At 68.5% G+C, this 18,347-nt stretch overlaps 1 protein-coding gene across 1 annotated transcript; it reads right to left on the bottom strand.

Annotated features, from left to right (window-relative positions):
- Positions 1-17: 17 nt before the first annotated feature.
- Positions 18-18,333, bottom strand: NPHS1 (NPHS1 adhesion molecule, nephrin). The gene is made up of 19 exons (XM_052779672.1): positions 18,204-18,333; positions 17,125-17,263; positions 15,532-15,655; positions 14,543-14,711; positions 13,639-13,768; positions 12,264-12,436; positions 11,114-11,254; positions 10,306-10,446; positions 9,003-9,198; positions 7,414-7,592; positions 6,477-6,636; positions 5,198-5,463; positions 3,072-3,183; positions 1,744-1,907; positions 965-1,018; positions 637-851; positions 448-508; positions 300-349; positions 18-201 (listed from the first exon to the last, which is right to left on the bottom strand). Coding segments are annotated over exons 5-19 (1,962 nt in total). The 5' UTR covers positions 13,641-13,768; positions 14,543-14,711; positions 15,532-15,655; positions 17,125-17,263; positions 18,204-18,333; the 3' UTR covers positions 18-153.
- Positions 18,334-18,347: the final 14 nt, after the last annotated feature.

Raw genomic sequence — 18,347 nt, 5'->3', positions numbered from 1 at the left:
AAACACACAGAAGCCAGTTAAGCTCCTCCCCCGCCGAGGGGGCGGGGTTTATTAGGGTGGGGGGGTGGGGGCTTTGTTGGAGGGGCGTGGCTTGTTGGAGGGGGCATGTCCGGAGGGGCGTGGCTTGTTGATGGGCCACGCCACGCCCTCCTTTCACACCAGCTCCCCTTGGGCGGTGAAGCGAAGATCCGGGGGGGTCAGCTGTGGGGAGGGAGGGGCGGGGTGGGAGGGGTCAGATAGATAGGGACCGCCCCCCCACCCCCCCAATCCCATAATTCCAGGGGACACACCCTCCTCACCTCCTCGTAGCCCCCCCACTCGGCCACGTCCTCGTAGGGGTGGAATTCTCCTGGGTGATACCAAAAAAAAAAAAAAAAAGGGGGGGGGGTGAGTGTGGGGGAGGGGCAGAGGGACACCCCTCATCCCCCCCCCCAAAAAAATACTCACCCACAACAGGGTCCCATGGGTGGGGGTCGCTGGGGGTCACCCACGACCCCGTAGAGCTCAGCTTTTGGGGGGGGAGACACCATTGAGACCCCCCTGGGGGGGGGAAAGGCGGGGGGGGCACACCCAGGTGTCTGGGTCACCCCCCCCCCCCCAAGGGGGGGCCTCCCCCCCCTCCCCCCCCCCCCTCACCTCCAAGCTTTCGGGCGCGGCGGTCACGTGACCGTACTCGTTGGGCGACCCCGCCTTGACGCCGATGGCCGGGTCCCCCCGCCGAACTCCCGGCTCCGCCCCCCGGATGTGACGTCGCCGCCACAGCGCCCCCCACAGGGCGGCGTGACCCAGGAGCAGGAGCCCCCCCAGGGCGCTCAGGGCCCCCGCCAGGGCGGGGGGAAACGCAAAGCCTGCTGGGATAGGAAATGGCCGCGGCGGGGGGAGGGGTGGGGGGGGACCCCCCCCGCCAGAAGACCCCCGACTACCCCTCCCCCCACTCCCAGGAGCCTCAGGGGCGGGGACTCACCTGCAGGGGGCGTGGCCGGCTCCTCCCCCTCACCCAGCGAATCATCGGGCAGCTCTGAGAGAGGGAAAACAGGTATTTCCGCTCACTTCCGGTTCCGAGGCCTCCCCCCACCTTCACTTCCGGCTCCAGCCCACCCGCTTCCGGTCCCCACCCAGAGGTATTTCCGCTCACTTCCGGTTCCCAGGCCTCCCCCCACCGTCGCTTCCGGCTCCAGCCCACCCACTTCCGGTCCCCACCCAGAGGTATTTCCGCTCACTTCCGGTTCCGAGGCCTCCCCCGCCTTCACTTCCGGCTCCCGCCCACCCACTTCCGGTCCCCACCCAGAGGTATGTCCGCTCACTTCCGGTCCCCAGGCCTCCCCCCACCTTCACTTCCGGCTCCCACCCACCCGCTTCCGGTCCCCATCTGGAGCTCTTTCCGCTCGCTTCCTGTTCTGCTTCTACTTCCGGGGCCGCCGCCCACCTCTAGGCCCCTCCTTCATCGCCGGGCCGGACCCACTTCCGGTCCAGCCGCCCAACTTCCGGGTCCGCGGCACGCTACTTCCGGTTCCCGCCCACGTCCGCTAGCCGCCTGCCCACTTCCGGGTGAGAGGCCACCCCCCCTCCCCTTCCACCATGCCAGGCCACTTCCTGGAGGGAGCACTTCCGGCGGCACTTCCGGGTCCGCCTCTCGCCCCACCAGCCTCTTCCGGCCCGGAGAGGCATTTGCGGCCCACTTCCGGTTTGGCCGCCCCGTTTCCGGTGCCCATCCCCGCTTCCGGCCCCGGCTATCCCCGTTACCGGAAGTGACGGCTCTGATGACGGCAGCGGCGCTGTCCCCGCGGTCGTTGCGCGCCCTCACGGTGACGTCATAGGGCGTGGCAGGGCGGAGCCCCCCCAGCGTCAGGGTGGAGCCGGGCACGAGCAGGGTGGCGGCGGGGGGCGGGGCGCCGGGGCCTCTCGCGCTGGAAGGGGGGCGGAGACCGGAAGTGGGGGGTGGGCCGACAGGAAGTGGGAACGGACCGTGCCGGAAACGCGCTTGGCGTCACCGGAACTTCCGTGAAATCGCCCCCGCGGAGACCGGAAATTGGGGGGGCGTGATTATGGGAGACCCGGAAGTGTGGCCGGAACCCCGAGGAGGACCGGAAGTGAGGGCTGGCGGCACCGGAAGTGAGGCAGACCATCCGTGAGGGGGCCGGAAATGGAGCTGGGGGTTCCTCACCGGGGTTGGGGGGGGAGGGAAGGGATTTTGGGGGGAATCCAAGGGATTTTGGGGTTTCCCGTGGGGTTTTGGGGTGCCCCATGGGTTTTGGGGGGTCTCCATGAGGATTTTGGGGGCACCCAAGGGATTTTGGGGGGAATCCAAGGGATTTTGGGGTCTCCTGTGGGGGTTTTGGGGAGTCCCCATGAGGGTTTTGGGGGTCCTCATGAATTTTTGGGTGGAACCAAGGGATTTTGGGGCGTCCCAGGGGGGTTTTGGGGGGTCCCAGGGGGGTTTTGGGGGGTCCCCATGACGTTTTGGGGGGGTCCTCACGGATTTGGGGGGAACCCAAGGGATTTTGGGGTCTCCCGTGGGGTTTTTGGGGTGCCCCATGGGGTTTTGGGGGGTCCCCATGAGGTTTTGGGGGGTCTTCATGGGATTTGGGGGGACCCAAGGGATTTTGGGGGGTCCCATGAACGTTTTGGGATGTCCCATGGGGGTTTTGGGGGGGTCCCCATGACGTTTTGGGGGGTCCTCACGGATATGGGGGGAACCCAAGTGATTTTGGGGTCTCCCGAGGGGTTTTTGGGGTGCCCCATGGGGGTTTTGGGGGTCTCCATGAGGTTTTGGGGGGTCTTCATGGGATTTGGGGGCACCCAAGGGATTTTAGGGTGTCCCACGGGGGTTTTGGGGGGTCCCCATGACGTTTTGGGGGGTCTTCATGGGGTTTGGGGACACCCAAGGGATTTTGGGGTGCCCCATGGGGTTTTTGGGGGTCCCCATGCGGATTTTGGGGGGTCTTCTTGGGGTTTGGGGACACCCAAGGGATTTGGGGGGGTCCCAAACAGGTTTGGGGGTTCCCCTTGGCTTTTTGGGGGTCCCCATGAGGTTTGGGGGTCCCCAAAGGATTTCGGGGTCCCCCCCTCACCTGACGAGGAAGCTCTGGGGCAGCCCCCCATCGAATCCGGGGCTCCAGGCCAGGTGGAGGGAGGTGGGGGTGACCCCCGACACCCGCAGGTTTTGGGGGGGGTCCGGGCGATCTGGGGGGGGGGGGCGAGGGTCGGGGGGGTCCCCAAGTGCCACAGGGACCCCCATTTCCTCCCAGTGCCCCCCAGTAGCCTCCCAGTGGTCCCAGTAGCCTGCCAGTGCCCCCCGCAATACCTTCCCAGTGCTTCCCAGTACCCTTCCGGTGCTCCCAATGGCCTCCCAGTGTCCCCCAAATCCTCCCAGTATCCCCCCACTGTCCTCAATATCCTCCCAGTGCCCCCCAGTATCCTCCCAGTGGTCCCAGTAGCCTGCCAGTGCCCCCCGCAATACCTTCCCAGTGCTTCCCAGTACCCTTCCGGTGCTCCCGATGGCCTTCCAGTGCCCCCCAAATCCTCCCAGTGTCCCCCAAATCCTCCCAGTATCCCCCCACTGTCCTCAATATCCTCCCAGTGCCCCCCAGTATCCTCCCAGTGGTCCCAGTAGCCTGCCAGTGCCCCCCGCAATACCTTCCCAGTGCTTCCCAGTACCCTTCCAGTGCTCCCAATGGCCTTCCAGTGCCCCCCAAATCCTCCCAGTGTCCCCCAAATCCTCCCAGTATCCCCCCACTGTCCTCAATATCCTCCCAGTGCCCCCCAGTATCCTCCCAGTGGTCCCAGTAGCCTGCCAGTGCCCTCCGCAATACCTTCCCAGTGCTTCCCAGTACCCTTCCAGTGCTCCCAATGGCCTTCCAGTGCCCCCCAAATCCTCCCAGTGTCCCCCAAATCCTCCCAGTATCCCCCCACTGTCCTCAATATCCTCCCAGTGCCCCCCAGTATCCTCCCAGTGGTCCCAGTAGCCTGCCAGTGCCCCCCGCAATACCTTCCCAGTGCTTCCCAGTACCCTTCTGGTGCTCCCAATGGCCTGCCAGTGCCCCCCAAATCCTCCCAGTGTCCCCCCAGTGCTCCCCAAATCTTCCCAGTGTCCCCCCAGTGTCCTCAATATCCTCCCAGTGCCCCCCAGTAGCCTCCCAGTGGTCCCAGTAGCCTGCCAGTGCCCCCCGCAATACCTTCCCAGTGCTTCCCAGTACCCTTCCAGTGCTCCCAATGGCCTGCCAGTGCCCCCCAAATCCTCCCAGTGTCCCCCAAATCCTCCCAGTATCCCCCCACTGTCCTCAATATCCTCCCAGTGCCCCCCAGTATCCTCCCAGTGGTCCCAGTAGCCTGCCAGTGCCCCCCGCAATACCTTCCCAGTGCTTCCCAGTACCCTTCCGGTGCTCCCAATGGCATCCCAGTGCCCCCCAAATCCTCCCAGTGTCCCCCAAATCCTCCCAGTGCCCCCCAAATCCTCCCAGTGTCCCCCCAGTGCTCCCCAAATCCTCCCAGTGCCCCCCAGTATCCTCCCAGTGGTCCCAGTAGTCTGCCAGTGCCCCCCGCAATACCTTCCCAGTGCTTCCCAGTACCCTTCCGGTGCTCCCGATGGCCTTCCAGTGCCCCCCAAATCCTCCCAGTGTCCCCCAAATCCTCCCAGTATCCTTCCAGTGCTCCCAATATCCCTCCCAGTGCCCCCCAAATCCTCCCAGTATGCCCCCGGTGCCCTCAATATCCTGCCAGTGCCTCCCAGTACCCTCCCAGTGCCCCCCAAATCCTCCCAGTGCCTCCCCAGTGTCCTCAACATCCCCCAGTTCCTCCCAGTACTCTCCCAGTGCTCCCAATATGCCTCCCAGTGCCGTCCAAATCCTCTCAGTGTCCTCAACATCCTGCCAGTGCCTCCCGGTACCCTCCCAGTGCATCCCAGTGCTCTCAATATCCCTCCCAGTGCCCCCCCCCAACCCTCCCAGTGCCCCCAAGGTGCTCCCGGCGCCATCCAATCTCATCCCAGTTCCTCCCAGTACCGAGCTGAGCCACCCCTTCGGCACTGGTACCACCGCCCCACCGGTACCAGTAACCCCCCCCCCCCCCAGTCCCAAATACCGCCCTAATACTGGTACAAGATACCCCTCCCAGTACTGATACTACTCCCCAGTACCAGCTACCCCCCGATACCAGTATGAGCACCCCAATACCAGTAACCCCCTCCCAGTGCCGGTACCGGCGAGCCGGAGCTGGAAGCGACGCCGGACGGTGCCCAGCGGGTTCTGGGCGACGCAGACGAAGGCGCCGAGGGTTTGGTTCTGGTCCCAGTCCCAGTTCTGGTCCTGGTGCCAGTTGAGGTACTGGTGCCGGTGTCGGTTCTTGTACTGGTCCCAGTCGCGGTGGTGGTACTGGTCACGGAGGCGGGCCCGATCCTGGCTGATGTTGGCCACGGTGAGGAGGCTGCTGGTCCAGGGACCCTCGTGCCACTGGTGCTCCTGGAACCTGGGGTAGAACCGGCACCAGTTGGGGTGGAACTGGGACTGGGGTGGCCCAGTTGAGCCCAGTCGGCCAGCCCAGTTGGCCCCAGTTGGCTCTGGATGGGCCCCGATTGGCCCAGTTGAGCCCCGTTGGGTCTGGTTGGGCCCAGCTGAACCCGCTTGGTCCCAGTTGGGTCTGGTTGGGCCCAGTTGACCCCATTTGGTCCCAGTTGGGTCTGGTTGGGCCCAGTTGGGTCTGGTTGGGCCCAGTTGACCCCATTTGGTCCCAGTTGGGTCTGGTTGGGCCCAGTTGACCCTGCTTGGACCCTGGTTGGGTTTAGTTTGGCCCCAGTTGAGTCCAGTTGGGTCTGGTTTGGCCCAGTTGAGCCCAGTTGGGTCTGGTTGGGCCCAGTTGACCCCAGTTGGGTCTGGCTGGGCCCAGTTGGGTCTGGCTGGGCCCAGTTGGGTCTGGTTGGGCCCAGTTGAGCCCAGTTGGGTCTGGTTGGGCCCAGTTGGGTCTGGTTTGGCCCAGTTGGGTCTGGTTGAGCCCAGTTGGGTCTGGTTGGGCCCAGTTGACCCTACTTGGACCCTGGTTGGGTCCAGTTGGGTTTAGTTTGGCCCCAGTTGGGTCTGGTTTGGCCCAGTTGACCCCAGTTTGGTTTAGTTTGGCCCCAGTTGACCCCAGTTGGGTCTGGTTTGGCCCAGTTGACCCTACTTGGACCCTGCTTGGGTGCGGTTTGGCCCAGTTGACCCCAGTTGGGTCTGGTTTGGCCCAGTTGACCCCAGTTTGGTTTAGTTTGGCCCCAGTTGACCCCAGTTGGGTCTGGTTTGGCCCAGTTGACCCTACTTGGACCCTGCTTGGGTGCGGTTTGGCCCCGTTGACCCCAGTTGGGTCTGGTTTGGCCCAGTTGATCCCAGTTGGGTCTGACGGCGTTCCCTTGCGTCTGGTTGGCCCTGATTGGGCCCCGTTGGACCCGGTTTGGCCCAGTTGGTCCCAGTTTGGCCCAGTTGGGCCCAGTTTGACCTAGCTGGGGGTACCTGGTCTCTTCGGGGCGCAGCGGGTGGCCCCGGTGCTCCCAGCGCAGCTGCACCCCGGGCACGCCCTGGGCGCGGCACCGCAGCTGAGCCGTGTCCGCCCCATCCGGCACCAGCACCGGCACCGGCTCCGCCTCCGACTCCGCCTCCAGCTCGGGGCCATCTTGGGGGGAGGAGGGCGTCAGGGCTGCGATTGGTCCTCAGGGGTTCAACCCCGCCCCCGGGGTGACCCCGGGAACCGCCCCTCCCCGGGTTCCCGCCCCGGCCTCGGTGTCCCCACGATTGTCCCTTCCCCATTGGCTGTCCCCCGTGTTGGATGCCCCACCCCCTCCCTGGTGTCCCCCCATTGGTTGTCCCCAAATGTGGGTGTCCCCCATTGGGTGACCCCTCCCAGGTTGTTCCTTGTTGGGTGTCTCCCATTGGATGACCCCTCCCATGAATGTCACCCATTGGGTGACCCCTCCCATGGATGCCTCCCATTGGTTGACCCCCCATTGGGTGACCCCTCCCATGGATGTCCCTCATTGGGTGGCTCCTCCCATGGATGTCCCCCATTGGTTGGCCCCCCCCATTGGGTGACCCCTCCCATGGATGTCCCTCATTGGGTGATGCTTCCATGGATGCCCCCCATTGGTTGGTCCCCCATTGGGTGACCCCTCCCATGGATGCCTCCCATTGGGTGACCCCTCCCATGGATGCCTCCCATTGGGTGACCCCTCCCAGGTTGTTCCTTGTTGGGTGTCTCCCATTGGGTGCCCCCTCCCATGGATGCCTCCCATTGGTTGACCCCCCATCGGGTGCCCCCTCCCCCAAACATCCCTTGTCGGGTGTCCCCCATCGAGTGTCCCCCCCCCGCCCCCCATTGACCAGCCTCCCATTGGCCGACCCCGCCCCGCCCCTCCCCTTAAGCGGCCCCTCCCTCCGCGGGGGCGGGACTCACAGCGCACCACCAGGCGGACGATGGCGCGGGCGGGGGGGGCCACCCCGGTGTCCACGCGACACTCGTAGGGCCCCCCCAGCTCCCGCCGCGCCCCCAGCACCCGCAGGCGCCCCACGGGGACCCCGCCCTCGGGGCGCAGCTCCGGGGGGACGCCCGACGCCCCCCGACCCCCCCGACGCCTGCGGGGACGGGGACGCCGTCACGGGGGGGGCCACCCCCCCCCAGTGGCCTCGGTGGCGTCCCCGTGGCCCCCCCAACAACGTCCCCAACGTCCCCGTGGTCCCCCACGTCCCCCCACGTCCCCAATGCCCCCCCACCCCCAATGTCCCCATGTCCTCCCGTGTCCCCCCCACCCCCCATGTCCCCGTGTCCCCCCCAATGTCCCCAATGCCCACCATGTCCCAATGCCCCCCACCCCCAATGTCCCCGTGTCCCCCAATGTCCCCCAATGCCCCCCCAATGTCCCCGTGTCCCCCCAGGTCCCTCAATGTCCCATGTCCCCATGTCCCCCCCACCCCCCAATGTCCCCATGTCCCCCCAGGTCCCTTAATGTCCCCATGTGCCCAATGCCCCCCCCACCCCCAATGTCCCCACGTCCCCCATGTCCCCCCACTTCCCTCAATGTCCCCATGTTGCCCCAATGTCCCCCCGTGTCCCCCACGCCTCCAATGCCCCCCACGTCCCCCAACGTCCCTTAATGTCCCCATGTCCCCCACGCCCCCAATGTCCCCCATGTCCCCCCACGTCCCCAATGCCCCCTGTGTCCCCAATGCCCCCCCCACCCCCCCATGCCCCCAATGTCCCCCAATGTCCCCAATGTCCCCAATGCCCCCCACCCCCAATGCCCCCCGTGTCCCCAATGCCCCCCACACCCCCCCATGCCCCCAATGTCCCCAATGTCCCCACGTCCCCCCAATGTCCCCAAAGTCCCCCAATGCCCCCCACCCCCCAATGTCCCCCCACGTCCCCAATGCCCCCTGTGTCCCCAATGCCCCCCACACCCCCAATGTCCCCAATGTCCCCCAATGCCCCCCGTCCCCCAATGTCCCCCATGTCCCCCCGTGTCCCCAATGCCCCCCACACCCCCCATGCCCCCAATGTCCCCAATGTCCCCAATGCCCCCCACGCCCCCCAATGTCCCCATGTCCCCCCAATGTCCCCCCACGTCCCCAATGCCCCCTGTGTCCCCAATGCCCCCCACACCCCCCAATGTCCCCGATGTCCCCCACGCCCCCCAATGTCCCCATGTCCCCCCAATGTCCCCAATGTCCCCCAATGCCCCCCACCCCCAATGTCCCCCATGTCCCCCCGTGTCCCCAATGCCCCCCACACCCCCCATGCCCCCAATGTCCCCAAAGTCCCCCAATGCCCCCCACCCCCCAATGTCCCCCCACGTCCCCAATGCCCCCCCATGTCCCCAATGTCCCCCACGCCCCCCAATGTCCCCACGCCCCCAATGTCCCCCATGTCCCCCCAATGTCCCCAATGTCCCCCAATGCCCCCCACCCCCAATGTCCCCCATGTCCCCCCGTGTCCCCAATGCCCCCCACACCCCCCATGCCCCCAATGTCCCCAAAGTCCCCCAATGCCCCCCCACGTCCCCAATGTCCCCGCGCCCCCAGTGTCCCCCCAGCGTCCCCCCGTCCCCCGATGTCCCCCGTACGAGGCGTCCCCAGGTGAGGCAGCCGGGGGGCAGGGGGCTGCCTTCGGCCTCGCACAGCAGCTCCGCGGCGCCGCCCTCGTCCACCACCACGGGGTCCGGCACCCGCACGATGGCCGGGGGGTCTGGGTGGGGGTCAGAGGTCAGCGGGGGGGCGGGAAGGGAGACGGCGTGGGTGATAGGGGGTGCCGTGGGGTGCGATAGGGTGCTGTGGGGCGTTATAGGGTGCCGTGGGGTGTTATGGGGTGCTATAGGGTGCTGTGGGGTGTTATAGGGTGCCGTGGGGTGTTATGGGGTGCTATAGGGTGCTGTGGGGTGTTATAGGGTGCTGTGGGGTGTTATAGGGTGCCGTGGGGTGTTATGGGGTGCTATAGGGTGCTGTGGGGTGCTGTGGGGTGCTATAGGGTGCTGTGGGGTTTTATAGGGTGCTATAGGGTGCCGTGGGGTGTTATAGGGTGCTGTGGGGTGTTATAGGGTGCCATGGGGTGTTATGGGGTGCTATAGGGTGCTGTGGGGTTTTATAGGGTGCTATAGGGTGCCATGGGGTGTTATAGGGTGCTGTGAGGTGTTATAGGGTGCCATAGGGTGCTGTGGGGTGCTATAGGGTGCTGTGGGGTGCTGTGGGGCATTATAGGGTGCCGTGGGGTGTTATAGGGTGCTATAGGGTGCTGTGGGGTGCTGTGGGGTGCTGTGGGGTTTTATAGGGTGCTATAGGGTGCCGTGGGGTGCTATAGGGTGCTGTGGGGTGTTATAGGGTGCTACAGGGTGCTGTGGGGCGTTATAGGGTGCTGTGGGGTGCTGTGGGGCATTATAGGGTGCCGTGGGGTGTTATAGGGTGCTATAGGGTGCTGTGGGGTGCTGTGGGGTGCTGTGGGGCGTTATAGGGTGCTGTGGGGTGCTATAGGGTGCTGTGGGGTGTTATAGGGTGCTACAGGGTGCTGTGGGGTGCCGTGGGGTGTTATAGGGTGCTGTGGGGTGCTGTGGGGTGTTATAGGGTGCCGTGGGGTGTTATAGGGTGCTGTGGGGTGTTATAGGGTGCTACACGGTGCTGTGGGGTGCTGTGGGGTGCTATAGGGTGCTGTGGGGTGCTACAGGGTTCTATAGGGGTCTGTGGGGTGCTATGGGGTGCTATAGGGTTCTATAGGGGTCTGTGGGGTGCTGCGGGGTGCTGTGGGGTGCTATGGGGTTCTATAGGGTGCTATAGGGTGCTATAGGGTTCTGCGGGCGCTGACAGTGTACGCGGAGGCGGAGGTGGGTGCTGGCCGCCCCCTCGGCGTTGCGGCACTCCACCCTATAGGTGCCGGCGTCCCCCCGGGTGACGTTGGCGATGTCCAGGCCCCCCCCCTCCAGCGGGCGGTGACGGGGGGACCCCTCTGCGGGGGCGGGGGGCGGGGCTCAGGGGTCACGGGCGACACGCCCGGCACCCGCCCGAGGCTGCGGGGGGTCGCGGTGCCCTCCCAGTGCTCCCAGTAACCCCGCAGCCCTCTCCCAGTGTCTCCCAGTAACCCCATAGTCCCCTCCCAGTGTCTCCCAGTGCTCCCAGTAACCCCGCAGCCCCCTCCCAGTGTCTCCCAGTGCTCCCAGTAACCCCACAGACCCCTCCCAGTGTCTCCCAGTAACCCAATAGCCCCATTCCGGTGTGTCCCAGTGCTCCCAGTAACCCCACAGACCCCTCCCAGTGTCTCCCAGTGCTCCCAGTAACCCCACAGACCCCTCCCAGTGTCTCCCAGTAACCCCATAGCCCCCTTCCCAGTGTGTCCCAGTGTCTCCCAGTAACCCCATAGCCCCCTCCCAGTACATCCCAGTGCCTCCCAGCACTCTCGGACCCCCTCCCAGTGCCTCCCAGTAACCCCATAGCCCCCTCCCAGTACCTCCCAGTGCCTCCCAGTAACCCCATAGCCCCTCCCAGCACCCCCTTTGTGCCTCCGGATCCCCTCCCAGCGCTTCCCAGTACCACCCAATGCCTCCAGCTCCCATCTGAGAGCCCCCCAGCGCCCCCAGCTTTCCCCTCCCAGTGCTCCCAGTGCTCCCAGTACGCACCGGGCAGGAGGGGGCGGCCGGCCAGGCTCCAGGCGCAGCTCTCCACGGGGGGGTGGGCGAGGACGGTGAGGGGCAGCCGCGCCCCCCCGTGCTCCCGCGCCACCACCAGTGCCCCCGCCCCTGCCGAGAACTGGGGGGCATCTGGGAGAGGGCTCCCAGTAAGCCCACAGCCCCCTCCCAGTGCCTCCCAGTAAGCCCCAGGAGCCCCACAGGCCCTTCCCAGGGCCACCCAGGAAGCCCCAGTGCCCTTCCAGTGCCCTTCCAGTGCCATCCCAGTGCTCCCAGTAGCACCGGCAGCAACACAGACCCCTCCCAGTGCCTCCCAGTAAGCCCCAGGAACCCCACAGACCCCTCCCAGTGCCTCCCAGTAAGCCCCAGGAACCCCACAGGCCCTTCCCAGTGCCTCCCAGCAAGCCCCAGGAGCCCCACAGGCCCTTCCCAGGGCCACCCAGTAAGCCCCAGTGCCATTCCAGTGCCATCCCAGTGCTCCCAGTAGCACCGGCAGCAACACAGACCCCTCCCAGTGCCTCCCAGTAAGCCCCAGGAACCCCAAAGACCCCTCCCAGTGCCTCCCAGTAAGCCCCAGGAGCCCCACAGGCCCTTCCCAGTGCCTCCCAGTCTATCCCAGTCCCCCCCAATCCCCTCCCAGTCCCTCCCAGTCTATCCCAATCCCCTCCCAGTCCCTCCCGGCCCCCCCATTCCCCTCCCAGTCCCTCCCAGTCTATCCCAGTCCCCTCCCAGTCCCCCCCCAATCCCCTCCCCGTCCATCCCAGTCCCCCCCAGGCCCCTCCCAATCCCCCCCAATCCCCTCCCAGTCCACCCCAGTCCCTCCCAGTCTATCCCAGTCCCCCCCAACCCCCTCCCAGTCCCCCTCAGTCCCCTCCCAGTCCCCTCCCAGTCTATCCCAGTCCCCTCCCAGTCCCTCCCAGTCCCCCCAACCCCCTCCCAGTCCCCCTCAGTCCCCTCCCAGTCTATCCCAGTCCCCTCCCAGTCCCTCCCAGTCCCCCCCAACCCCCTCCCAGTCCCTCCCAGTCTACCCCACTCCCCCCCAACCCCCTCCCAGTCCCTCCCAGTCTATCCCAGTCCCTCCGAATCCCCCCCATTCCCCTCCCAGTCTATCCCAGTCATCCCCCCCCCAGCCCCCACTCACGCCGCAGGACGAGGCGGTGGTCGGCGCTGACCGCCACGCCCAGGGTGGGGCTGAGGGCGTGGCAGGTGACGCGCTGGCCTTGGTCCCCGGGGCCGAGGGGCAGGCGGAGGCGGGAGGCGGCCGAGACCCCCCCGAAGGCGCCCGCGCTGGGGGGCAGCCGCTCCCCCGCCAGCCTGGGGGGGACACCCGCCCGCCGCGTGCTGGGAGGCACTGGGAGGCACTGGGAGGGCGCTGGGAGGGCGCTGGGGGGCGCTGGGGGGCGCTGGGAGGGCGCTGGGGGGCACTGGGATCAAGTGGGGACATTGGGGAGGGGGCGATGGGGGCACTTGGGGACGCTTGGGGGCACTGGGAGGCACTGGGAGGGCACTGGGGGGTGCTGGGAGGGCACTGGGAGGCACTGGGAGGCACTGGGAGGGCGCTGGGGGGCGCTGGGGGGCACTGGGGGGTGCTGGGGGGCACTGGGAGGGCGCTGGGGGGCACTGGGATCAAGTGGGGACATTGGGGAGGGGGCGATGGGGGCACTTGGGGACGCTTGGGGGCACTGGGAGGCACTGGGAGGGCACTGGGGGGTGCTGGGAGGGCACTGGGAGGCACTGGGAGGCACTGGGAGGGCGCTGGGGGGCGCTGGGGGGCACTGGGGGGTGCTGGGGGGCACTGGGAGGGCGCTGGGGGGCACTGGGATCAAGTGGGGACATTGGGGAGGGGGCGATGGGGGCACTTGGGGACGCTTGGGGGCACTGGGAGGCACTGGGAGGGCACTGGGGGGCACTGGGAGGCACTGGGGGGTGCTGGGAGGTCACTGGGAGGCACTGGGGGGCACTGGGGGGGCGCTGGGAGGCACTGGGGGGTGCTGGGAGGTCACTGGGAGGCACTGGGGGGCACTGGGGGGGCGCTGGGGGGCACTGGGATCAAGTGGGGACATTGGGGAGGGGGCGATGGGGGCACTTGGGGACGCTTGGGGGCACTGGGAGGCACTGGGAAGGCACTGGGGGGCACTGGGGGGCACTGGGGGGCGCTGGGGGGCGCTGGGGGGCACTGGGAGGGCGCTGAGGGGGTGCTGGGGGACACTGGGAGGCACTGGGAGGGCGCTGGGGGACACTGGGAGGCACTGGGAGGGCACTGGGGGGCACTGGGGGGCACTGGGGGGTGCTGGGAGGCACTGGGAGGCACTGGGAGGGCACTGGGGGGGTGCTGGGAGGCACTGGCAGGGCACTGGGGGGGTGCTGGGAGGCACTGGGAGGCACTGGGAGGGCACTGGGGGGCACTGGGATTGAGTGGGGACATCGGGGTCATGCGGGGACACTTGGGGACATTGGGGTCACAGGGGTCACGAGGGGTCACGGGGTCACGGGGTCACGCGGGGGGTGTGACCCACATGCGGCCCTGGTGGTGCCAGCGCAGGTCGGGGGCGGGGTGGGCGGTGGCGGCCAGGCAGGTGAGCGTCAGGGTGTGGCCGGGGCGGGGCTCGCGGGGCGAGGCCGTGATGGTCACCGACGCGGGCGGGACTGGGGGCGACGGGGGGGGGGGGGGGGTCACGGGGGGGCGTGGCGGCCACCGGCGCCACGGGGTCTGCTCGTGGGCGTCGGCCCCAGAGCCTGCCCCACAGCCAGCCCCACAGCCAGCCCCACAACCCCCAGCACCCCATAGCTCACCCCATAGCCCACCCCACAACCACCCCACAACCTCCACCCCCCCATATCCCACCCCACGGCCCCCCCCCAACCCCCAGCACCCCACAGCCTGCCCCACAACCACTGTCACCCCACAACCACCAGCACCCCACAGCCCCCCCCAACCCCCAGCACCCCACAGCCCACCCCACAACCACTGTCACCCCACAACCCCCAGCACCCCACAGCCCACCCCACAGCCCACCCCACAACCACCACCCCCCCATATCCCACCCCACGGCCCCCCCCAACCCCCAGCCCCCCACAGCCCCGCCCCACAGCCACTGTCACCCCCCAGCCCGCCCCACGGCCCACCCCACAACCACCACCCCCCCATATCCCACCCCACAGCCCCCCCCAACCCCCAGCACCCCATAGCCTGCCCCACAACCACCAGCACCCCACAGCCCGCCCCACAACCACTGTCACCCCACAACCCCCAGCACCCCATAGCCCACCCCACAGCCCACCCCACAACCACCAGCACCCCACAGCCCGCCCCACAACCACTGTCACCCCCCCAACCCCCAGCCCCCCACAGCCCGCCCCACAGCCACTGTCACCCCCCCAGCCCGCCCCCACGGCCCGCCCCACAACCACCCCCCTCACAGAGGACGCGGAGGCGCGTGCGGGCGCCGGGGGGGGGCCCGCGGGGGTCCCCGGCGGGGTGGCAGCCGTAGGCGGCCCCGTTGTCGCTGGGGGTCACCGTCACCTCCAGCTCCCGCGTCACCACCGCCCCCCCCCACACCTGGGTGCCCTCCTTCAGCGGGCGGCCGTCCTGGGGGGGCACCCACGGGGTCACCGGCGGGGGGGGGGGGGGGCACCCGTGGGTGTGCTGGGATATGGGGGGGGGGGGGGGCTGGGGGGGGCACCCAGGGGTTAATGGGGGGGGAACTGGGTGTCTTGGGAAATGGGGGGGGCACCCAAGGGTCACTGGGGGGGGGGGACTGGGTGAGTGGGGGGGGTGGGGGGGGCCCATATGGGTGCTTAACCGGGGTGGGGGGCACCCAGGGGTTAATGGGGGGGTATGGGTGTCTTGGGAAATGGGGGGGGGGGCTAGGAGGGTGGGGGGGGCACCCAAGGGTCACTGGGGGGGGGACTGGGTGGGGGGGGGGCCCATATGGGTGCTCAACCAGGGTGGGGGGCACCCAGGGGTTAATGGGGGGGAACTGGGTGTCCCTGGGAATATGGGGGGGGTCCCATAACTGGGGGGGCACCCATGTGTCACTGGGGGGGGCACATGGGTGTCCTGGGAAGTGGGTGGGGGGGGTCCCATAACTGGGGGGGGCACCCAGGGGTTAATGGGGGGGTCTGGGTGTCACGGGGGGGGGGACATGGGTGTCGTGGGGGGGTCTGGGTGTCGTGGGGGGGGTCCGGGTGTCACGGGGGGGGACATGGGTGTCGTGGGGGGGGGTCTGGGTGTCACGGGGGGGGGACATGGGTGTCGGGGGGGGGGTTAGGGTGGATGGGGGGGTCCCATAACTGGGGGGGGGCACCCATGTGTCACTGGGGGGGTGGACCTGGGTGTCCAGGGAAATTGGGGGGGGGGTGGGTGGGGTGTGGGTGGGGTGTGGGTGGGGTTGGGTGGGGTCTCCCACCTTGGTCCAGACCAGGCGGGGGGGCGGGTGCCCCCCCCGGGCGTGGCAGGCGAGGCGCAGGCGCTGCCCCACCCGGAAGGTGGAGTTGGGGGGCGGGGCTCCAGCCAGAGCTGCTGGGGGGGGTCTGGGGGGAAGGGGCGGGGCTGGCGGAGGACACGCCCCTCCCCGGCTGCGGCCACGCCCCTCCCTCCCAGTTTATGCCGGTCCCTTGCCAGTGCCTCCCAGTCTCCCCCACGTCCCTCCCAGTCCCTCCCAGTATATCCCACTCTATCCAACTCCCCCTCCCAGTCCATCCCAGTCCCTCCAGTCCCCTCCCAGTGCTTCCCAGTCCCCTCCCAGTCTCCCCCACTCCCCTCCCAGTATATCCCAGTCTATCCCAGTACCCTCCCACTCCCCTCCCAGTCTATCCCAATCCCTCCCAGTCTCCCCAATCCCCTCCAATCCCCTCCTGGTCCCTCCCAGTCTCTCCCAGTCCCCTCCCAGTCTATCCCCGTCCCCCCCATTCCCTTCCCAGTCTATCCCAACCCCCTCCAATCACCCCCAATCCCCACCCAGTATATCCCACTCCCTCCCAATCCCCTCCCAGTCTATCCCAGTCTCTCCCAGTCCCCTCCCCAGTCCCACCCAGTCTATCCCAGTCCCCCCCCAGTCCCCCCCAGTCCCTCCCAGTCTATACCAATCCCCTCCCAGTCTATCCCAGTCCCCTCCCAGTCCCCCCCATTCCCCTCCCAGTCACTCTCAGTCTATCCCAGTCCCCCCCAGTCCCTCCCAGTCTATCCCAGTCCCTCCCAGTCCCTCCCAATCCCCTCCCAGTCTATCCCAGTCCCTCCCAGTCCCTCCCAATCCCCTCCCAGTCCCTCCCAGTCTATCCCAGTCCCCTCCCACTCCCTCCCAGTCTATCCCAGTCCCCTCCCAGTGTATCCCAGTCCCCCCAATCCCCTCCCAGTCTCTCCCAGTCCCCCCCAGTCCCCTCCCAGTCCATCCCAGTATATCCCAGTCCCCTCCCAGTATATCCCAGTCCCCCCCATTCCCCTCCCAGTCCCTCCCACTCCCCTCCCAGTCCCTCCCAGTCTATCCCAGTCCCCTCCCAGCCAGTGTATCCCACTCCCCCCCCAGTCCCTCCCACTCCCCTCCCAGTCCCTCCCAGTCTATCCAGTCCCCTCCCAGTCCCTCCCAGTCCCCCCCAGTCCCTCCCACTCCCCTCCCAGTCCCTCCAGTCCCCCCCAGTCCCTCCCACTCCCCTCCAGTCCCTCCCAGTCCCCCCCAGTCCCTCCCACTCCCCTCCCAGTCCCTCCCAGTCCCCCCCAGTCCCCTCCCAGTCCCTCCCAGTCCCCCCCAGTCCCTCCCACTCCCCTCCCAGTCCCTCCCAGTCCCCCCCAGTCCCTCCCACTCCCCTCCCAGTCCCTCCCAGTCCCCCCCAGTCCCTCCCACTCCCCTCCCAGTCCCTCCCAGTCCCCCCCAGTCCCTCCCACTCCCCTCCCAGTCCCTCCCAGTCCCCCCCAGTCCCCTCCCAGTCCCCCCCAGTCCCTCCCACTCCCCTCCCAGTCCCTCCCAGTCCCCCCCAGTCCCTCCCACTCCCCTCCCAGCACCCACGGGTGACGCTGAGGACCAGGGTGGCGCTGCGCGCGCCCAGCCCGGGGGCGGCGGCCTCGCACACCAGGGGGCGCCCGTGCTCCTGGCGCCGCCCCCCCAGCGTGACGTTGGACACCGTCACCCAGCCACGCCCCTCCGCCTGCCGGGGTCACTCCCGGTCAACGCGGGGCACCCACCCCCACCCACGCCCCCCCCAGGGACCCGGGCGTCTGGGGGACCCCCCCCCACCCATAGGACCCCCACCCAGGGACACCCCCATCACCCAAGAGACCCCCCCCACCTACCCATGGGACCCCCCCCCACCCATAGGACCCCCACCCAGGGACCCCCCCCATCACCCATGGGACCCCCCCACCCATAGGACCCCCACCAGGGACCCCCCCGTCACCCAAGAGACCCCCCACACCCACCCATGGGACCCCCCCCACCCATAGGACCCCCACCCAGGGACCCCCCCCCCCACCCAGGGACACCCCCATCACCCAAGAGACCCCCCCCACCTACCCATGGGACCCCCCCCCACCCATGGGACCCCCACCAGGGACCCCCCCCACCCATAGGACCCCCACCCAGGGACCCCCCCCCCACCCAGGGACACCCCCATCACCCAAGAGACCCCCCCCACCTACCCATGGGACCCCCCCCCACCCATGGGACCCCCACCAGGGACCCCCCCATCACCCATGGGACCCCCCCCACCCAGGGACCACCCCCAGGGACCCCCCCCATCACCCATGGGACCCCCCCACCCATAGGACCCCCACCAGGGACCCCCCCGTCACCCAAGAGACCCCCACACCCACCCATGGGACCCCCCCCACCCATAGGACCCCCACCCAGGGACCCCCCCCCCCACCCAGGGACCCCCCCATCACCCAAGAGACCCCCCACACCCACCCATGGGACCCCCCCACCCACCCAGGGACCCCCCCATCACCCAAGGGACCCGCCCCCACCCACCCATGGGACCCCCCCCACCCATGGGACCCCCACCCAAGGAATCCCCCACCCACCCAGGGACCCCCCCCACCCATGGGACCCCCCCCCATGGGACCCCCCCCCCCCCGCTGGGGGCGGACCTGGGTGCGGGTGACGTCGGTGGGGGTCAGTTCCCGCCCCCCCAGCCACCAGCGCAGCTGGACTGGGGGGTTACTGGGAGAACTGGTGCAGGACAGGGCCACCGTCCCGTTCTCCGCCACCGTGGGGGTCCCCGCGATCGTCAC

This window comes from Harpia harpyja, unplaced genomic scaffold (genome assembly GCF_026419915.1).
Source record: "Harpia harpyja isolate bHarHar1 unplaced genomic scaffold, bHarHar1 primary haplotype scaffold_397, whole genome shotgun sequence".
Classification (NCBI taxonomy): Eukaryota; Metazoa; Chordata; class Aves; order Accipitriformes; family Accipitridae; genus Harpia; species Harpia harpyja.
The sequence above is the reverse complement of the archived record's forward strand: the minus strand, read 5'-3'. Positions and strand labels throughout refer to the sequence as shown.

What these genes read in the sequence shown, in the direction of transcription:
- NPHS1 (XM_052779672.1), bottom strand. An exon ending in CATCAGAGCCGTCACTTCCG is followed by an intron (nt 1,019 to 1,743) that starts GTAACGGGGATA and finishes TCCCTCTCTCAG; the next exon opens with AGCTGCCCGATGATTCGCTG. An exon ending in CCGCGCCCGAAAGCTTGGAG is followed by an intron (nt 509 to 636) that starts GTGAGGGGGGGG and finishes CCCCCCCAAAAG; the next exon opens with CTGAGCTCTACGGGGTCGTG.